Source organism: Rhinoderma darwinii, chromosome 1, assembly GCF_050947455.1.
Source record: "Rhinoderma darwinii isolate aRhiDar2 chromosome 1, aRhiDar2.hap1, whole genome shotgun sequence".
NCBI classification, from domain to species: Eukaryota; Metazoa; Chordata; class Amphibia; order Anura; family Rhinodermatidae; genus Rhinoderma; species Rhinoderma darwinii.
In genome coordinates, this window is record NC_134687.1 from 54966977 (window position 1) to 54989772 (window position 22796).

At 42.5% G+C, this 22796-nt stretch overlaps 1 protein-coding gene across 2 annotated transcripts in view; it reads left to right on the plus strand.

Moving 5' to 3' along the window:
- The window catches only part of STIM2 (stromal interaction molecule 2), a 90566-nt gene that overhangs the window by 40674 nt on the left and 27096 nt on the right, over positions 1–22796 (plus strand). For both annotated transcript variants that reach the window (XM_075858876.1, XM_075858885.1), the window contains exons 2-3: positions 504–634; positions 15270–15384. In XM_075858876.1, coding sequence (XP_075714991.1) covers positions 504–634; positions 15270–15384 — 246 coding nt within the window. The remainder of the gene's footprint in view (positions 1–503; positions 635–15269; positions 15385–22796) is intronic.

Consider the following 22796-nt stretch of genomic DNA (forward strand, 5'->3'; position numbering starts at 1 on the left):
TTTACGTAATATACTTAAAGCTTTTTTTTTTTTAGAATCACACTTGTTCCCATGGTCCTTTTTGATTTCAGAAGGGCCGTGATTTAACCCAATGGAGACCACCTATTTTCGGTTTTCCATTGTTTTATCCCGATAGCCATAACTTAATTTTTTTCCATCGACATTGAGGGTGAAAGTGTGTGGCTGCTTATTGAGTGCCTGGCCATGTGGGCCTTTCTGTTTCTACACTTACCTATAAACTCTCTGGAGAACGGACTTTAAAAGTATGTCATTTCGATCGGTTATGCCGTCACTTACTGATCGGTAGGCGTCAACCATTGTCCTCATCTGATGATGAGTACATTGGAGCAGAGGCGTAATGTACAATAAGCCCGTCCCTGATTTACTGTAGCAATTAAACTATGACTCTTTGCGTTGCTTCATGAAAAATCCTATATGTTGCCCAGATATATATTTTATTAATATTTATTCCAGTCTTCATCGTTCTCATTTTATCCCCACAGATCCATTGATTTCTCTGAGTCCACCATGTCTTACAGAAGAGGACCGCTCTAGCTTGGAAGCGATCAGAACAATTCATAAGCAAATGGATGATGATAAAGATGGTGGGATTGAAGTAGAGGAAAGTGTCGAGGTGAGCATCAGTGGCAATGACTTTTCTGCCCTGCTACTAAACTGCTTTTAACTTATCATGTGTTGAAGAACTTGGCTCTTTAATTCATGACGTAGGAACACATCTCTGGTTGCATTAGCTTAGTATTTGCCTTTCAACTGGCCAAAATCCAATTCTAATGGTTTCTGGCTGTTACGTGGAAATGTGAGATGTCAGACAGTCTGGTTTGGTAGAGTATGATGTAAATTGACTCATGCATATGGATTGGGAAAATATAGATGGTGACCTGTAGTTAAATGGATGGTCTGGTTTAGGAAACCCATGTACCCTATTAAGGAATTCAGGGAGTCAATACACGGTAAGTTTCCTGTTCAGGCTCCTATCTATGAGTCAGAGAGAAGAACATCTAGAAATAGTGTCTCTAAGGCCTCATGCACACGACCGTAAAAACTCCCGTTATTACGGGTCGTAATCACGACCCGTAATAACGGGCTCATAGACTTCTATTGGCGACGGGTGCCTTCCCGTTTTCTCACGGGAAGGTGCCCGTGCCGTTGAAAAAGATAGAACATGTCCTATTTCAGGCCGTAATAACGGCACGGACAGTCCATAGAAGTCTATGGAGCTCTCGTAATAACGGGTGGCTACATGTGTGCACCCGTCATTACGGCAGCGTTGCTAAGCGACGTCAGTAAATAGTCACTGTCCAGGGAGCTGAAAGAGTTAACTGATCGGCAGTAACTCTTTCAGCACCCTGGACAGTGACTACCGATCAGTATAAACCTGTAAAAAATAAAAATAAAAGACGTTCATACTTACCGACAACTTCCTGCTTCCTCCAGTCCGGTCTCCCGCCCGTTGCCTTGGTGACGCGTCCCTCTCGACATCCGGCCCGACGTCCTGGATGACGTTTCAGGCCATGTGACCGCTGCAGCCAATCACAGGTCAATCACAGGCTGCAGCGGTCACATGGACTGCCGCGTCATCCAGGGATGTCGGGCTGGATGTGAAGAGAGGGACGCGTCACCAAGACAACGGCCGGGTAAGTATGAATTTCTTTAACTTTTATTACAGAAAAGGCTGTCCCTTCTCTCTATCCTGCACTGATAGAGAGAAGGTGCTGCCGATTAGTGCAGTGCAATTTTGCCGCCAAAAACGTGCTCGTAAATACGGGTGGAATACGTGTGACACCGGACCCATATTTACGGGCACGGGTTCGTAAATACTGGTGCAAAACGGATGGAATACGTGTGACACCGGACCCGTATTTACGCCAGTATTTACGGGTGGGAAAAAATACGGTCGTGTGCATGAGGCCTAACTCTGGAGGACTCTGCAGGTCCATGCCTTAGACAGACAGCTCATTCATCTAAATGGGAAGTGTGTAATAATTCAGTTCTCCTGTGGAGGCGATGCAGGGAGGATTGAACACTTACTGCTGACTTTCCCTGCTGATTGCTGGGGTTCCCTGCAGCATGACACCCTGTGATCAGGTTATTTTTGGATTGACTCTTCTAACAAAAAAGGGATTGCCAAAGCGGAGACCCACTTCCAACATGTTATTCAGAAGAATATCGCATCGTTTAGGTAGGTTTAGGAGCTGGGTCCCCCACCAATGGCGCTGAGTGAGTTATGATACTAGTTTTTATTGTAGAGATCAATGGAAGTTGTGGGAACCTATCAATATTCTTGTCTGATTGAAATATCAAGTGATACTGGCTTCAGTATCTCTTTTCTCTACAATCTATAAAGATATTACATATTATAGACCACAAAAGTGCTGCAAAATGGAAACACAGGTAACATATGGAAATAGATTGAAGCGTGAGGTGCGGGGGGCCCGCTTGCTGGGGGAGCTTTCACATTGTGTTGATGTAAGCCGCTCTCTGCAGGCAGTGACAGGTAAAATGAAAATTCTTCTCAGCTTTCTGCAGTGTAGGTTGCCAAGTCTACAATATGTTTATGCTTAAGCTTTACAAATGAGCTTATGGTTTTAAATACTCGGGTTATTGAGTTTAATATTAAAGGTGCATGAAGCATTTGTTAATAAAATAGATGCACAATGTGAGAGCAATAACCCCCCCCCCCCCCATATATTTGCTATAGAAACAGATTTTTTTGAAGAGAAATATAGTGACCTTCGAATGTCATTGTCAATTATATTGTAATATGTTCACTTAAAGAGGACCTGTCACGGTCATATAAGTTGAACCGCTTTACTGACCTGAATAGCGTGGTCTCCCTGATTCCAGCGCTGTTTATGTATTCTTATTGAACCCCCGTTCCAGAGATATGGCCCACTGTTGTGTTAGCTAGCTCCACCCTGTTGGCTAACTACAGTAACTTAGCATATAGGAAGCCAACACAACAGGGGGTATATCTCTGGAACGGGGGTCCAGGAAAAAAGAAAAACTGCGCTGGAATCAGGGAGACAGCGCTATTCAGGTCAGTAAACCGGTTCAACTTATATTGAGACCAAGCATTATTCAGTTTGCTCACCTGACTGCATCCACATCAGATGATATCCTGCTGATCCGTCCATTCTTCCAGATAAGTGAAGGCTTTGCTGCATGGCTAGGTTCGGGCTACACATAGCCTTTTTGTAGTTTTATTGATTGATCTTTAACTCCTGAGTGACAGCTGCAGTCCACAAGACTACATGAAACTGAATGTTTTTATTTGGGTTGCTACTAGAGCTTAAAATTTAAAATCAATCAGTAGCGCTACAAAAAGTCTCTAGTTCTAGCCCTGGCCTAACATTACTGGGAGATGTCTGCATGGGTATTATAGTTGTTGTTAAAGGGAATTTCACAAACTAAGGCCTCATGCACACGAACCTAAAAACGCCCGTAATTACGAGCCGTAATTATGGCCCGTAATTAGGGGCACATAGACTTCTTTTGGCCACGGGTACCTTCCCGTATGCTTACGGGAAGGTGCCTGTGCCGTTGAAAAATATAGAATATGTCCTATTTCAAGCCGTAATAACGTCGGTCGGGCCCATAGAAGTCTATGGGGCTCCCGTAATTACGGGTGGCTACGTGTGTGTACCCGTAATTACGGGAGCGTTGCTAGGAGACGTCAGGGGATAGTCACTGTCCAGGGTGCTGAAAGAGTTAAACGATCGGCAGTAACTCTGGGACAGTGACTACCGCTGGAGTTAATAGTATTAAAAGTTAACTTACCAGGAACTCCTCTTCTTCCTCCTCCAGTCTGGCCTTCCGGGATGACGTTTCATCCCATGTGTCCGCTGCAGCCAATCACAGGCCAATCACTGGCTGCAACGGTCACATGGACTGCCGCGTCATCCAGGGAGGTCAGATTGGATGTCAAGAGAGGGACGCGTCACCAAGACAACGGCCGGGTATGTATGAATTACTTTTACTGCGGAAAGGGCTGCCCCTTCTCTCTATCCGGCACTGATAGAGAGAAGGGCTGCCGATTAGTGCAGTGCAATTTTTCAGCGAATACGTGCCCATAAATACGGATGGAATACTGGTGACACCGGACCCGTATTTACGGGCACGGGTCCGTAAATACTGGTGCAATACGGATCGAATACGTGTGACCAAGGACCCGTATTTACGGGAGGACAAAAATACGTTCGTGTGCATGAGGCCTTAGGCCTCATGCACACGAACGTAAAAACGCCCATTATTGCGAGCCATAATTACGGGCCCATAGACTTCTTTTGGCCACAGGTACCTTCCCGTATGCTTACGGGAAGGTGCCTGTGCCGTTGAAAAATATGGAACAGGTCCTATTTCAGGCCGTAATAACTGCTCGGGCAGACCCATAGAAGTCTATGGGGCTCCCGTTTTTACGGTGACTGTGTGTGCACCCGTAATTATGGGAGCGTTGCTAGGCGACGTCAGGGGATATTCACTGTCCAGGGTGCTGAAAGAGTTAACTGATCGGCAGTAACTCTTTCAGCACCCGGGACAGTGACTACTGCTGGAGTTAATAGTATTAAAAGTTAACTTACCTGCTTCTTCCTCCAGTCCGGCCTCCCGGGATGACGTTTCATCCCATGTGACCGCTGCAGCCAATCACAGGATGCAGCGGTCACATGGACTGCCGCGTCATCCAGGGAGGTCGGACTGGATGTCGAGAGGGACGCGTCACCAAGACAGCGGTACGTATGAACTTCTTTTACTTTCAATCGCTACGGAAACTCTGCCCGAAAGGGCTGCCCCTTCTCTCTTTCCAGCAAGTTCTTGTGAATGAAGCCTAACTAAATTAATGGTCTTGTTTAGAAGCCCAATTTTCCAATATCCTGATACTTATTTAACAGAGGGGATTCCTTTATTCTGGACCGCCATCAATTACCTATGGGAGCGTCTACAAAGAGTATATCTCAGTCTGGGGGACCTAATACGTTCAGTTATTACGTGGATAGTCCATTGATTTCAATCGGCACCATGTAGTGTTTCTCTTCCTCTTTGGTAGTGTTGCAGGGGAATTTAAACTCTTGATACCAGGGGCCGAGATATGTATTTTTGACCAGTGGTTTGCTTTACTGTTCTGCAGTGTTGTATGTGGGAAGTGATCGGTATCTTTTACAGATGTAATTTCAGTCACGTTTATGATACTCACATCTATAAGTTAGCCTCCTGTGTAAAATAACTGCGTGACAAGTATCTATGACCAGATATAGATAATAATTTATGTATTGTGTTCTACAGTAGAAAAATTTTTTTTTTACATTTGTCTCTTTACAGCTCTACATGACATGTCCTCTTTTAAAGAGGTTGTTTGCTTTGGACAGTCCCTGCTTATTAGAAAGGCCCTCCAGCGATCAGCTGTAATCTGTGATTGAAGCCAGCAGAGTGTTTAATTTCCCTGCAGCGCCTCCAAAGGGGCAATGATGCATTGCAGTTTCTATAGTTCAATCTCTAATTTAGTCTGATAATGTTACCTTAATTGCAATACAGGAACTTGTGATATCCACATTACAGTACGGAAGTAGAAATCAGATGCCACAGAGGTTGGCCAATGAGACTGTAAAAGAACAGCTGCTGATAGTGTAGGTTCACCTCATGTTAATATGCGGCGTCTATCAGTGTTACTGCTTTTATATTGACCAGTGATACTGTTACAGGAAAGCTTTCTGCAGCCCACCAACAGACTCTGTAGGTCCATGTATTAAAAGTAAGGTTTGGTCAGATCATTGCTTTTATTTTCTAATGCTCTGGAAAAAAATTACTAGCATAACATTTTACAGCAGCCTGTGTCTGCTTTGCCATAGGATGAATACAGGCTGCTGTACACATTGCTTGTATTCTGCTGACAGACCTGTAGACAATGCTTGCCATTTGTTTTCCCTGCTGCTTTGATTTTGCTTCTGCTCTTATAGGAAGGAGTCCTTGTGATAAGTGTCCGCTAGGGATGGTCAGATTGGCTCCTGATGTGACTTCTGCTGTCTGCAGTATGTTGTCTGTAATCGACATCATGTCAGTTGTTACTTGATGGCTATTACGCTAGCTTCACGTTGTTACCTATTGATCGCTTCTATCTGGAACACGTCATGTTTTTGCTTATGCAAATAAAGTACAATTTAAGTGCATAATAGAATACACCTGTGCAAATATTTACCTATATGTAAACTTTCCCTTGCTAAAATAGTCTGCCTTCTAAAAAGCCGTTAGCACTATAAAAGTTTTTCTATTTAAACCCTTTCATGACCAAGGGTCATTGATGCGGTTGTGTCCAGGTCAAATTTTCTATTTCTGATGTGCACTTCTTTAAACGATAATAACTTTGATAATTACTAGAATACTACCACGTTACTAGAACACTACCACGTTACTAGAACACTACCACGTTACTAGAACACTGCCACGTTACTAGAACACTGCCACGTTACTAGAACACTGCCACGTTACTAGAACACTGCCACGTTACTAGAACACTGCCACGTTACTAGAACACTGCCACGTTACTAGAACACTGCCACGTTACTAGAACACTGCCACGTTACTAGAACACTACCACGTTACTAGAACACTACCACGTTACTAGAACACTACCACGTTACTAGAACACTACCACGTTACTAGAACACTACCACGTTACTAGAACACTACCACGTTACTAGAACACTACCACGTTACTAGAACCATAATACTACTAATGCCACGACGCCGTCTGGAGATAATGCCACGACGCAGTCTTGGGAAGGTGCCTGCCACGCCGCCGTCTGGGGATGGTGCCGGAGGATCCCCTGACGTCAGTGTCCATATATGGACAGTGACTTCAGGGGATCATCTGGCAGAGGAATCCCTGGCTTAGTGCGTCTGCAACGCCCTGGCTGGGGATCCCACTCCTAGAGGAAGCTCCAATGGAGCGAACTACAGTGAGGTGGGGGTGTGGGGTGCTGTTTACAGTGGGGGCGGTTGCACTATCTACAGGGGGCTGTGTGGTCATTGCACACCTACCACCAACGATCCAGCAGCGCGGGAAAGGGACTGCGCTCCTTCATGACGTCATGAAGGAGAGCCGGCACCTTCCTCCTTTGGCCTGCTCTCTACTCTCCCGAGGGAGCTTCGGTGCTCCGCGGGCCGCAGATGACCGCCTCAGGGGCCTCGTGTTTTGGACCCCTGGCTCATAAACTGTAGACTCTGTATGGATCGGTGTGTTGGACAGTTGGTAGATGTTGGGTAGCTGTACAATGATAAAACCTGGAAGCAATGTAAACTGCCTTTATATGGATGTTTCTAATTAAGAATCTCGGTGATGTCGATCTCTCTCCTCTTTAGTCCTCTGAGTAATGTGAGACAGAATTCAGCAGCTTGCCCTATCTACTATGATTCATCCACATGTTTGGGAATCACATCAGCTTTTGCTAATGGTTGGCAGGATTTTTGGAGCTTTATAATTGAGCGTGCATGTGTAACAGGCACTGCCTGTATCCCTTTCTGCTAAGGTCTGGTTCTGTGGTTGACATTGTTGTGTTCACTTCTTGTACATAGGCTGATTCTGCAGATTTCATGTCCTTATTTCCTCCATGTTCCCGGTGTCATGCATTTCATATGAATCATAGGTGCTGAAGTAATGTGCTCTAAGAGGTGGCTTGTGATCAAAACCAAAACTGACTCATTCGATATGACCTAGTTCATTTATAGAACTACCTGTCTTCACCGGGAGGACTAATAAATGAAATGCATAGAAGGACTTGTGTGTTGCTCATCGCCGCCAGTCAGATACCATTTATTATCAGGTTTAACACTTGGAGCTAGGATCAATAGAGCACGATTAGCCTGACCGAGGCCAAAAGAATGTACTTTTTGGCCTTTGTCCAGCTGGTATACATCAGTATGCCTTGTTTTTTGATGTATGGAATAGTGTAGTAGACTACACTATTCAATACAGCGAGATCCCTTAAAAAAGACAAAAAACCGCTTACTGCATGAATATATTTTTATTTTTTACTGGGAGCCTATGTGTGACTTATGGCATAAGTCACAGGTATACATTTAATGTATACATCACAGGCTTTTTAATAGCTTTTCATCACGTATATGTTAAATGGATACCGTTGTAGTCTGTGGTGTTGGATGCCACTGTTTGGGCATTCGTCATACCCTACGTTTAACATATGTCCGAAGCTTTTCCCGGCATATGTGTCAACGAAGACCATCTAACCTGATGTGAACTAGGTCTATTCTGAACTCTGATCCAACACAAATGTTCACCTACGCAACCAAATTTCTCTTTTATGGTTTGACTGCATTTAAAGTGAAATATGAAGCAACTGGAATAGGTCTAGAAAAAAATAATCATCCTATAGATTTTAGTTTCTGCAGCTGCTATGCAGGCCTGTTTCCATGGTAACAGACTACTAACAAACTGTGTAGTCTGTTCCTTCAGTCGCACTCAGTTTACCTACTGTTTACTAACATATATTCGGTAGGTTAGTAAGAAGTAAGGGATATATTCTGTACCTACCCTTTCATAGGCAAAATACTTAATGAAATCTGGTGGATTGGCGTGGTATTGGTCAGAATTGATTTCTTAGCTGCTAACTTGCTTGGTTATAAGAATCGTTCCTGTTCATAAACTGAGATTTTCTAATAATAAATAGATTAAGAAATGTTTGTAGGTTGGCTGTAGTGATGGTTTACATGATATTTCTCGTAAACTGGTGAGAATAGCTGTAGGGCCTGCAGTGGCGGCCAAACATTTACAAGAAAAGAAATAACGAAGATGTCTTAAGAACTTACATGGGATTTTTAATGACACTAAATATATATATATATTACAATTTCTGGGACCTACAGAAGGTAACGAACAGGACATTGCTGCTCCACAATGTGCTTTAGTACATTCTGTACAGTTCGCTACCATCTCGTTGTTTCGGACTTGATATGAATATCTGCCTTAGACTTTCACACCTGCGTCAGGGCTCCGTTCCGACATTCCGTCAGAATGAAGTCCTGACTGACAAACGGAAACCAGAGGTCACCGTTTATTTCAATGGTGACGGATCCGGTGCCAATGGTTTCCGTTTGTCTCAGTTGTGCAGGGGTTCCGTCGTTTTGACGGAATCAATAGCGTAGACGACAACGTGGTGTTGTTTTTTTGCCTCCTTTATAGAACATCATGTTCTTTGCTGAATATTCAGGTGCTATATTCAGTATCTATGCTATATCCATTTTCCCATGTAAATGTCCCCTCCACAAAGCATCATGAGCCATTCTATGATTGCCTGCCATTACTTCTGATCTCTAGGCCTCTCTTGCATGACCTGTGAATTCATTTTGTGATATTAAACTATGATTTTGATTTCCCTTTCATGCTTCCCAGCTAGCTACAAAGTAAGTTTTCATTGTGTTGTGTGTATGTGCTCCTCATGTCCATGCTCCCTTGATCACGTCGTTCTGTGTATTGTCAGTATTGCACATGACTCCGTATAATGTTATGTGGTTTATTATAGAGGTACCTGACGGGTACAGTTATGTGCTAAAGTCTCATTTACTGGGTATGTCGTGGTCTGATCCCCTTATTGAAAAGAAACTCTAGAATGGTAAGCTGACCTGTAGCCGGCCGACATTGTACCAGAGCATAGGGGGCAGTAAATATTGTCGAGAAAAGAAAATGCAGCTCCAAGTAGCCATCAGGCAAGAATCCAGGGAATTACTGCTGCATCCATTAGATGCAATGTGACTGGTTCTGAAAAGGAAAGACCTTCCCCTCTATATCGTACACCAGGGATATCTCATTATTTGGTCTGCCAAAATATTTATATATGATTTAGAAGAAATGAATAAAATAAATGTTTGGATTTGTGCAGTTATGACTTAATTAGGAAAAAACACAACTTTACCCTTTAGAATGTGAAGTAAAGAAAATGTTTAAACGGATATCTCAACCTCTGTCAATGTGCCCTATAAGGGAGTCTGGGCGGCCCTCTAATTTAAACCCCCCTCTATTAGCCAGAGCGAGAGCTACTGCATTGTGATCATTTGCTTGAATAGGTGCCATGTACTACTACATTTCCCCTGTAGTGGCCACTGCAGGGAAACATGCGCTCCGCTGCAACTTCCCCAGTGATATCCGCTAATTGTCGTTGTAACTCCCTTTTTGAAAACTGGTTGTGACCAGCCCTTTAATTTTTGGTCTTGTTCAAATATTGTAGTCCCTTTATGTCCCCCCTTTTTTTATTTTATAATGCCAAAACCAGTATTGCGATACCAGATTTTAAAGGGTGAGTAGTAGATGGGTAAACATCTAATGCACTACGGCACTGTATGAATTAAGGCCTTATATTGGATTTTTTTTTAGAATATCTTTATAAAGTAATGGAAAAATGCTTTCAACAAAACTTGCTGCCTGCTTCTCAGACTATTCTATGCACATTGGGCTTCAGTAGTCAGAAACACTTGTAATCCCCCCCCCTACTGCTCTGGGATGGACCAGCGCTGTTGATGTCAGCACTGTGTCTGTCCTGTTTTTTCTGCTGCAGGTCCCTTGCGCGTCATCGGTATTGGTACATCCGATAGCAGCGGGGAGTGTCTCTGACTACCAAAGCACAGTGTGCATAGAATAGTCTGAGAAACTGGTGAGCATTTTAGATGAATGCCGAGAGGATCGGGAATCAATGAATCCATGGAAGAAACTCTAAAAAAGGAGGGCACAGGTACTTTAACATTACATTTCCCATATTATGTAAAACTTTAATGGGGACCGGGGTGTCGCTTTAAGTGCTTCAGTCATTGATTTTCTTTTTATGCAGGATATTACCTCTCAGTACTTGGAGTAGGGAGTAACATGTTCTGAGCATATTGCGGTCTCAAACCATCAGCAGCTTTTTTTTTTTTTTTGCCGAAAGCGATATTTATCTTCTAATGGTTGAATATACATATATTAAGTGCCCGACTACTGACCCTGGACAGGACTTCCTGCCTAAGGCCTCATCCATACATCCGTGAAGTATTTATGGTCCCTAAACACTCCACGGACAAGACGCAGACTGTCACCCGTATTTGCAGGCCGTGCTCACATTATAAAGTATAGATGCACATGTCCTTGTTTTTTTTGCGGGTCACTTCTACGGCTCGGACACAACCAGTAAATATATACGGGAAGGTATCCGTGGCCCATATAAATGAATGGATCAGAATCTTTATCTGCAATTACGGATAAAAATTGCGGTCGTGTGCATGAGGTCTAAGACCCTGAGTAATTCTCGTTCTGATGCTGCCGTTACATGTTTCTATAGTGGAAGAAAAGAGACTAAAATCAGATGCAGTTAGTCCCATATACTTCTACCCATAGCGTGTATGTGCTGTCATATGGCCGTGGATTTCTCAGAATGAGACACTTGAGTGGTTTTTTTATTTTGTTAGCTGCTGGAAAATCTATCATTGTGCGTTCATAGAATACAGTAGGAGGAAGCGCATGGATGTTAATGTTTCCGTCTCCTGCTTGAACATAGTAGTGACAATATACAGAGTCTACCCGCAGATGTCACAGGGTTTCCTGTTTTTACTTCTGAATGGCTCTTTATTAGTGTCATACGTAGTTTCCATAAGTGCTATTGATTTGTATGTGGTTGGCAAAAATCCATTAATAATCATTAACATGACTCTACTCAATTTCATTTCTGTTAATAGGGTTTTGATTTACTAAGCTAATACAATACAGCTGATTTTAAATTTCCAAGCCTCGGCGTTGTAGCATGTAAGCTAGATGTACCCTTTGTTAGGCCATGTTCAGATGTGGCAGATTTTGGGTGCAGATTACAGTACAATTCATGTCAATGGGGTTTTGAAGACCCCCATTAACAGGTAGGAGATTTTTCTGTTCCCAATTGCCGGGCTTGTTGCCGATCTTTAAGGCTAGGTCACATGGTGACTTTGACTGCGACACGGATCGCATGGCCAAAGATCACGGTTTTTGCAGCGTTGCGATGATTACCATGAATGTGGCCGCATTGAGAACAGCCAGTTTCCACAAAGGCAACACGACCGTTGCAAGAAATCCAAACGTGATGCATTTTTTGAGACTGTCGTATTGCAGTCGTAGCCATCTGTGGTTCGCAACTCGGCCGCATTCATTTTCACTACTGCGATGCAGGCGGCACAACACGGCAATCTTTGGCTGTGCGGCCTGTGTCGCGGCCAAAGTTACTCTGCAGCAATATCCGTAACCCATAATATGTTGCGTGATTTGTGAAAGTTAAAATCCAAATGTAACACACGAACTTAGGTACTCAAAGTAATTTTACCATAGAGAGCGCTTGGGATTAGAAAAACATGGCAATTTCTTTCAGAATCCGTGCTGCACCTCTCCACGGGGCACCTCTGCCTCATTTACTTCAGTGAAGCTGAGCTGCAATATCATACACAACCCGTGGACTGTGGCGCTGTTTTTGGAAGAGAGCGGTCATCTTTTTCTAATCCTGGAAAGTCCCTTTAATTTTTATTTTTTTAATTAGCAACTGTTGAATTTACCAATAATGTTTTGTGAAATTAGCATTATTATTGAGATGTATTGCTGCCTTATAGTTTTCTTTTATGGGAATTGCATCTGTCTTGTCATCTGTACATGTAGAACAGCGATTCCTTGAACCTGCAAATTAATACTGAAAGTTTGATAATCGGTCGCTGATTTCCTTCTCTGACTGCAGTAAAATGCAGAATTTCATAGGCCGGAAGCACAAGACCAAGCTGAGGGAGATGAATCCGGTTAATCTAGAAATTTGCAATAGCAAATTTTGTGTAAACATTTTAATTTGGACTTTCTTTGTGACTGGCTACTCTTCCAAATTAGTTTGCAGTTTTCTGTTACGGGCTGATAACGCAGAATATTTAATAAGTTGGGATCCATGAGGTCCGAAATATACCTGAATAAAGGAATTGTTCTAAGTTTGTATATAAAAATGTTGTCTCGCAAACACAACCCCTTAGAAGCTGGCCCGGCGAACAACTGCCTGCCGCAAGACTGGCCTCCCTAATCCTCAGTGTTCATCTGTTATTGCCGGTGGTAGACGCACCTGCCTAAACATTGTCTCTGCAGGGGAAATGAAGAACTACATGCCGGCCACCCAAATAACTGGCTGACTATGTAATGCATGGAGTGCTGGGTCAGCCAGAGTGGGAGCTGTTCTCACACAGCGGCTCTCCATACCCGAGTATGGGGGTTCCAAAATGGGAACCCCCTCCCACTGACATCCATATGCCCTAATAATAGCGCGTATAGACATAGAATGTTGTCTTGAGCAACAGCTTTAAAGTTTAGGCTCCCAACTCAACCCCAAAGTTTTACTTAGGCTATGTTCACATTTGATTTGGAATCTTTGTTCGGAGCATCCCTTGCAGATTCCATCAGATTTGACAATAAGAATACTACTGCATACAGCGCTTTCTTTCCCATTAAAATGACAGACCCTATTATAAGTAAATGGGGTCTGTCGTACTACAGATCCGGGAGTGGGTCATGGTTACCATTATATTATAAATTTTAACCATGAGACAGATGTGAACAAAGCCTTACCTGGTTTTGCGAATCCTTTCTTCCGCTGCGGTCGTCTTCTAGGCCTCTGCTGAAGCCTTCTCACACTTATTGTTGCCCGAGAAGCCTTTTTGCCCAAGAAGCCTACTTGCCCAGGAAGCCTGCTCGCCCTGTTCTCGCCCTGGAAGCCTGCTCGCCCTGTTCTCGCCCTGGAAGCCTGCTCGCCCTGTTCTCGCCCGGGAAGTCATTGTCATGAATTGTGTAAGCGTACAATGTGCCGACGTAATAATCTGCATTACATATGTATTAAGGAGCAAACGGGAAAACTTTTATATAAAGAAACTTGGTTTGGAGTGGCTGTATTCTTAATGTATATAGATTGACCCCGGTTCTAGATCTTGCATTGACTTTCCTTCCATTCCTTAAAGGCTAAAACCGCCTGACAATCACATGTCTCGTCCCAGATCTGTATTCCCTAGAGGAAATAAATTGCATGCTACTTGCACTTACGAATATTTGTTTTAGATTTTCTTTAATGTTTGTCACGGTTGAATGAAATTGTGTAGACCTGGCATAATAGTCAAGGTCACAACTTGAGAAATAAACTGGTTATTATGTAGAATTACATTTCTCCTTCCTTTCTCACTTTCTCTCTTTATTTTTTCTGCTAGTCCTCCCCCTCTTTTCTGTAAGATAAACATTTAGGGCCACCCGGTTAGATATTTGAGCTGCCATCCGTGTACTGTAATAAAGGCAATTTACAGCTCAGACTATCCTGTATCCCATTGTCTCGTTTGCACCTGACCGCAGGACAATATTGCTGGTACAACTTTACCCTATTCGGTTACATTCACGTGTTCCAGACTTGTTGAGCATTTTTGCTGCAAGCTCTTTTGTATTTTGTGGATTGTAATAGTTGGATGTACCGTTCGTCTTTATTGACAGCAGGAAGTTACTTTTAAAGAGTTGTAAAGTATAACTAGTAATGCTTGGATACATTACCATCTGTAAAAGATGATCGACTTTTTGTTACTTTTGTATCCAGCTACAGTCAAAATGTCAGTGATTTCCTGTTAGCCCTCAAGCTCCTTGAGTTCACGTCTCCCAACAGTCACCTGCTGGTTCAGTGTCTGTTCAGTGTATTCGATTAGTTTTGCATTGTGCAAGATTCCGTTTTCAATGTAACTGCATCCCTTGCTATACACTGCACCAGTGTTCTAGGAACTCATATAAGTTCTTAAGGGTGTGTCTGTCAGCAAGGTGCTGACAGATTGCTAGCGGCAGGCCACAGAATGCTGAATGCATCATTGAATGTAGTTGGAGTGTTAGACAAAATCAATTAGTTTACAATGCAGATTTGAGGCTCTGCTCACATTAACCTTCATAGCCTACGCTGGGGTTCTGTCACTTTTGATGGCAAGCATAATGCGACATGCAGTACTATTTTTGCTCACAACATGGCAAGAACATTGCTGGAACAATAAGTCAATAGGATCCGCTGGTCGTACAACGGATCTGTCACCGCGTCATGGCTTCTGTTATAAGCGGAAGCCATGGTGCAATTGCATTCAGAAGTGCAGCTACTCGTTCTAGTAGATTTCTCCTGCCGCCGCTGCTGTTGTCTTTCAGTAAACTGGATCTGTTGCCTTCCAATTTGTGTTAGACCCTCCAACTAACCAGAATGACTTCTCCTGTTTTCTAGTTCCTGCGTGAAGACATGAACTACAAGGACGCTTCTCACAAGCACAACCACTTGCACAGAGAGGACAAACACATCACCGTGGAGGACCTGTGGAAGACGTGGAAAACATCTGAAGGTGAAGCCAAGCATACATTTGTCAATATCACACAGTTATGGATTTGTTCACGTTTATTAAGTTACATGTGGTTTTACTTTTGTGCTTATTTTTTAAAACCTAAAAAAGAAACAAATTTTCAGAAGTTCTAATTTACAATCTGATGCAATAATGCAGCGTTCTTCAATATATATACAATATACTGCGGCCGGACCCTTTCAGGACCTCTGCTGCAGGCTGGGTGGTAACTGCACGAACTCTCAAGGGTTCCCCCATCAGTACATCTCCTATTAGAAAAAAGTGCTGCATCTACTGATCATGAAATCCTTGAAGATGGAGTGCTCCTATAAAGATCCAAGCAGTTCTTACACCACCTGCAGCATGGCCCTCGAGATGTCTGGCTGGGGTATCGTGGAACTTAGGACTTTTTGTGACATGTTTTTGTGCAAACGGGGAAAGTATACTGTATGTGTGATCACATCTGCTTTGGAGGCGATTCTACTCCGCGCTTTCTGTGACAAATTCCGGACAATATAGCACAGCATGCGGCACTATTCTGTACGGTAAAATGATGGAAACCATGACGAAAACCTGACCGACCCCATTATAGTCACTTTAGTTGTTCTGCTTCTATGATAGGACAGAACAATGAAAATGAAGAACGCATATGTAAACCTAGCCTAAGGGCCCTGATATTTCATTTGGGCAATGATCAAGTGCAATTACATCTGCTACCATAAAAAGAGATGTGACTTTAGATTTCCATATTTTGCATATAGGGGAAGTAGTAGTGTGAAACCTTGCTCTGTTGGCACATATCCCTTAATGTTAGGGTGGGCAGTGGATTTGGCTAGCGGACCCATGTCTATTTGCTACATGGAAAGGATGCATTTGGTCAAGCAAAGAGATTATCCAAACGTATTCTTTGATGTAGCCAAATGTATGACTAAAAGTGTGTTTTTGTCATACGATTGACAGCTTCATATGTGGATACTGGTTCTTGACCGTATTAAAAACTATAGTCTACCACATTATTCAATACTGAAAAGGTATCCGTGATAGATCAAATGGAATGGGAGGTCCTGTGGTTTGCCAGAAAAGTTAGATTATTATTATTGTTATTATAATTTTTTCAGATTGTGTTCCAGTGCAGGAGACTAGGATGTGCTTTGCTAGATTGCATATTGTACGAGAAGTAGGGGAGAGGGAGATTGTATTACAAGTCACTCAGTCCATGAATCTTATAGTTTGGTCCTTTTTAAATGCCCTCCAATGTGCATTATTAATGAAGAAAGATGTGATTATGGTTAGTCAGCTTTTAAGAAGAGTTAGTAAGCAGAGTATTTGTAGATTGGTTATACCACAATCATTTTGTAGTTTGTAGATCTAGTTGAGAATTGCTGCACTTCTGTTGTATTGTTGTGCATAAAACTTGAATGGAAATTCGGAGGAGAAGAAGCTTCTTGTTCCTTTTCAAGACACCTAATATCAGATCTAAACCATTTTGTTCAGTGGAGGGTTAAACATGAGATCCTCTTGAGTAAGCTCAAGAGTCTATCCGGGTTAGAGCATTAGTACACCATTGATTTTATGTTTGTTGCGTAACCTGCAGTTATATATTGATCCGTTTCCCATCATACAGCCAGCCGTGAAAAGTAACGTACGGAGCACGTCGCCTTCAGGAACTCCAGAAATAATTTTATAAACTCTGAGGATAGTGACTTCTCCACCGGTTATACAGACATTTTCCCTTTCACATGCTGGTATACGGTACCCTATAAATAACGATGGCAAAAAACAAAATTAATGTTACTTTACCGTTTTAATTTAAAAGGGATCGGCAGTTTATTTACCCTCCCCGGTCTGCCCAATACCATACTTACACGGGACCCACTTGGAAGCTGAGTTGTGGGCTGCTGTATGTAGGAACCCGATACTGGAGAGCCTCTTGCTGCTCTTGTGCCTACAGCATGTCGATTGGTGCTCCTTTACTTTATTCAAACGGAGCATTGATGGCAAGTATGGTTATGAACAATGGTTGATACAATCGTTTGTCCCCGTACATCTTTCATCGTGTTGGCAGCTCCTCCCCCGTTTAAACCGGGTATGTGCTCTAAGCCTCTGTTCACATCATATTAGACACTTTCGTCTCTGGTATATGTAGGGAGTGTTTTCTACGTCACCAGTGTGGCCCTATTTAAAAAAATATGTATTCTGTGCTTTATGCACTTTATTTAATGAATGCCTCCGTATAGAATAGCCTGGTCTACTACGCTATTTCATACAGTAAAGAAAAAAAAGGTATGCCGACTCATATTGCCCTGATATGCAAAAAGGATACTCTTTTTGCATACATCAGGTCGATTGGTGCCCTAGGGCCAACCGTAGTGTTCAAATGTGAAGTGAACGGAGGCTGAGAGAGGATGAGACTTACAAGCAATGAAATCATTTTACAATTGTAATAACTTGGCAGGACAAACCCTAAGGGGGGCCATACTGGTGGCCACGTTGGTTGTCATTCAGATTGCCCCGGTGTAACTAAGAAACGGAATACAATTTTTAACAACCTGACACTGACCGTTAGAAATCTCAAAGATTTATATTTACTTGTGATTATTTTTTAAGCCTTTTTCTTCAAATTTCATGTTAATTTGTGATAACTGATTTCTTCCAGACCAGTCATACCTTTGGTTCTTGTATTTAAGTTGCAGAAACTATTGGGTAATTGGTGCTGATATCATTAGCGTTATCTGTATACTGTAGAGCGTTCATTATTAATTGTGTTAACTTGAGAAGTCTTCTCCACAAAAAACCTCTGTTCCTTCTTGGTCTGCATTATAGAGACGGGCCAATTATCCGGCAAACGAGCGTTCATAAAGATGTTCTGTCCCAATCACTGGCCTGTGAAAACAGGGCAACAATCAGCCGATGAACAAGACGACGCTCCTTCATCGGCTGATCTTCTCCTTTATGCAGCGATGCATATAATCATTGTCAACAGCGCATCTCCCTATGGAAATATATGGGGACGAATGAGCGTAGTAACAATCGCCCATCCCCCATACATAACCAAGCTTTGCTTCTTGTGAAAGCGCGGCGCTCATTTTCACTGCCCGTATCGCGCCATGTAATAGGACCCTTACTTGTTGCTGTGTTAACTTGGGTTATAAGCCAGTATTTAATCTCTTGCCGACAAATGACGAGTGTGCTCATCGCGAGCGGCCGGTAGTAGCTGCATCAAGAAGAACATTCTCCCCCTGGTGCTTACTGTGCTGCTGCCATCAGGAGTGGGGCAACGGCTATAATAAATCGGGGCAGCCGTGTTCTAATGCCAGAGAAACCCTTCCAATGTTTAACCTTTTGTATGCCACAATCAATTCAAATACGAAGGTGCTAGTAAATTATAGTAAAAAAAGAATAATGGTCCAAATTGAAAATATTTAGCATAAAAAAAAGTTGCAAATATCAGGGGAAAAAATAAAACATGTTTTTTTTTAACCAAGACGCAATAAAACACACATTTGATATGCTCACAACCGTAACAACCTGTAAAATAATAGTGACATTATCAATCTGGTGGAATTGATTTTTTTTGTGTCTTTTTGGATGCCAGACCTTGGGCCTTAAAATAAAAAAAATTGCAAAATGCAGTGGTGCTAGCTCGGCTGACTTTCAGCATCTTGAATTTCTGTACGCTGACAAGACGTCTCGCACCCTCTGTACGCTTTTTGAAGCCTAAAACAATTTGTAAAGCATTGACCACGTCAGGGGGGGGGGGGGGTATTTTCTAATATGATTTATGCAACATTTTAATATCCAAATATTCACCAAAGTATTTACCCCCCCCCCCCTCCCCATCCTTCAGGATGTCCTCTATTGGGATTTGTTGAGCTGATTGGTTTCTAATCTGTAGACCAATTATAATACATTTGTGCTGCTCGTACACGTACCGGTTGTCTTGCAGTAAGTGCCGTGCGGCTGAGAATCACACGGCAAAGTCCACACAGTTGTCACAAATTGTCGCGGTTTCGCTGCAAATGCAGGTGAAGCACATGGACCCTGTGCTTCACCTGTACTTTCTACAAAGCCGTGGTAAATCATGTACTATTTTTGCTGCACTATTTTGCGACAATAACCGCAGCACAACCTGTACGTATACAAGCAACATTATTGGCCAGTTTATTATAATTTATTCTAAATGGTTATTTCTATCCGACATTTATGTCAAATTTATGGCTGCCGCTTCCACGTCCTAGCCATTGGTTTCTATGGGAGTTAGGGAATCGGCTGAGCCCACTTGTTCGGCCACCTCTCTCTTGGTTCTCCACCTGGATGTGGTGGGACATCTGCGATCGGTGGATGTACCATGAATGTCTTTGGTCTTTTGGTCCAGTCTAAGGAAACTTTTAAAAAATATCCTATCGGTCATAATAAACTGGCCACTAAGGGTATTAGACAAAGGGTACCTGAGTAATCGCACAACATACAGTTTTTAAATCCATATTGAAATTAGGACAAGCCCTGTATTTGTTTTATTAGGGTGTATGGATGTAATAGGGGGGGGGGGGTCCTTTGCTGGGGACCCACCTCATTGAGCCAGTGTACTGACCTGCTGCAAACTGCGTTTCCCACTCTGGAGGACTCATTGTGACTATGTATTACATGGTTGCCCATTCGAATTCCCTGCAGCTGAAAAAAGTGTGGCCGTCTGTAGGTGGTCCAAGAGATAACATTTGGTTGCCAGGAGTTTCAGCTGTCGAATCCCCAGATGGGTAACGCCTTTAATAAAGAAAGTTGTCAAACACCCCTGTGCTGGACCCTGCGCCCTGAGCATAAGTTGTTGCGCCAGCGTTGGCAGCAATGATTGTATCGAAGTAGTTAATATAATTTTATCAGTTTTCTCACGTCACTGGTATATAGTGGAGATTAATATCTGAGTTTTATTTGTGCGACTACAGGTTTTTTTTTTGGGGGGGGGGGGGCAAATAATGGTTTATTTTACTTAGTCCACGAGAGCTGAAGTTTTGTGTTTAGTTCGCCAGAAAATATTATAACAATGTCACCATAAAATCTTTGGCAGGATATGACACTTCCTAACTCCCTATTCCTCCGCAGTGTAGTATACGTTCACATAAACAAGGGATTACAGCCCTCTAGTAAAGAACCAGAGAATGAAGTCCAAGATGAAAGGAAATCTGCGCTTACAAAATATACCCGACCTAAAGTACCGCTTGTAAGCGTGATCCACAGAAATGTTCTGAATATTAATCTGGATAAAGTCCGTACAATGAATGATTGTAGTAATTATTCAGCGACTAAATCTGGGCAGGCTGTGGCTTGTGTTATTGTGGGATTATGTTCCACACCAAAAATGAAAAATAAAAATCTGTTTTCAGACCGGGGTATTACATAAAACTTTTCTTCTTAATCTGCAGTCTTAAGTAATGGTGACTCTTGTAGTGTAATGAGGTGGTACTGATGTAAGAGCGATGTTATGGTTTGATCATAGTCCTATTGACTAGCGGTATTGTAGTCTATTATGTATATCTGGCTATATAAGTTGTTAGGTCTTTCACCTGTTAATTCTATCATCCCAGTTATATCACTAAACAGGACATGTCAGGAAAACGTTATTTCCTCTCTTCATATACATAGCTGCTTCAAGATTCTGCTGGTTGCCCTTAGAAACAGTCAGCAGGTTCTCTCCACTGTTCTGTCAGACATATTAAAGTCTGTTAAAGGAGCACTCCACTTTTTTCTTTTATTACCCCCCCCCCTATTTGTACATTGGTGTTTCAATGGGTCACTGTGTTCAGAAATACTTACTGATCCCTGCATCATGTCGTGTTCGGGTCCGGCGCTGCCCACGTGATCTTCACTCTGACCTGTCTGTGCTCGTGTGCTTTTCAGAAAGCCAGAAGTCAGGCTCTCAATGCATTCCTATGGGAGTCTGAACGAGGCTCCCATATTTCTGCACAGGGCACACCACTAAAACGCCAATGTACAAATGGAGGGGGCAATAAAAGAAAAACGTGGAGTGCTTCTGTATTTTACCTGTAGACTTGAATGGATAAAAACATCCAGAAACCGTTTTTCCGAGTTACCCAGCTTTATGTAGATGTTAAGTGTACCTCTCTCTGACTTTCTAAATGAATATGATGCAGTTTACCTAGGTTTATAATTTCACTATATATATGTGTGTGTGTGTGTGTGTGTGTGTGTGTGTGTGTGTGTGTGTGTGTGTGTGTGTGTGTATATTTTCTCTATTTCCTCTTCATCCAAACTTATTGCACCACAGACTTTATATGCTCCATGCCACATGCTCTCCATACAATTATACAGAGCACACGCTCTTTCCCTAGACTCGTATGTTTTTTTTTTTGTGTTTTATATTGGTAAAGACCCTCCTGACTTCTAAGAGCTGCATAGCAACACTCCTAGAATTCTGCACTTTATGAAGAGCGTGCAATAGTAGTGGAATAAATGAAAAGGACCATAGGTGGACATAATAGAACATAGCACTTTATAAATCTGTAGTAAGACCGCACATGGAATATTTATTTTATTCTTATTTTAATAAACGGAATGGGTGGACTACAGTACCCAGAAAGATGATACAAATTAGGGTTATTTAGTTTAAAAAAAAATACGTGGGATGGGTGACCTAATAACTATATCAAAAGTCAATACAGAGATCTCTCTCATGATCTAGTTTTACCCAGGACTGTAACTATAACAAGGGGTCATACGCTAGATGTAGAGAAAATACGTTTTCTACACAAACATAGAAGGGGATTCTTTACTGTGAGACCCTGGAACACTCTGCCAGAGGAAGTTATTATGGTGAATTCCGAGTTCAAAAGAGGCCTGGTCGCCTTTCTTTAGTGCAAGTCCTGATTCATACTGTGTTTTTAATCCTTCTGTCAGAGGTATACGTCGGGAGGAGTCATACAGTGGGATACATAGCCCGAACTCCCCAGGCACATCGCTACTTGAAGTGATGTGCACATGGAAGCCCCTGACGTCACTGTCCATATATGGACAGTGATGTTAGGGGCTTTCAGCTATGGAGTCCTAGGCCAGGGCATTGCAAGCACTCTGGCTGGGGAGTCCTGTCTTGGGAAAGCTCTTGACGACGCTGTTCATTTATGGACAGTGACATTAGAGATGTCAGGGGCATCTCCAGTCCCCGGTCAGAGCGGTACCAATGCTCAGGAAAATTGGGTCCTGCCTCATGAGTTTTTTTGCCTTCCTCTGGAATCAACATTGCAGAATAATAGGTTGAACTGAATGGACTTATGTTTTTGTTTTTTTTTTCAGCCTATATACTATGTTACTGTTTAGTGGAAGTTGACTTGAAGGGCGCGATGTAAGACGTTTTCTGACAGTACTTTACATTCAATAATGCAGTTTTATTAATGGAGAGCCGATAC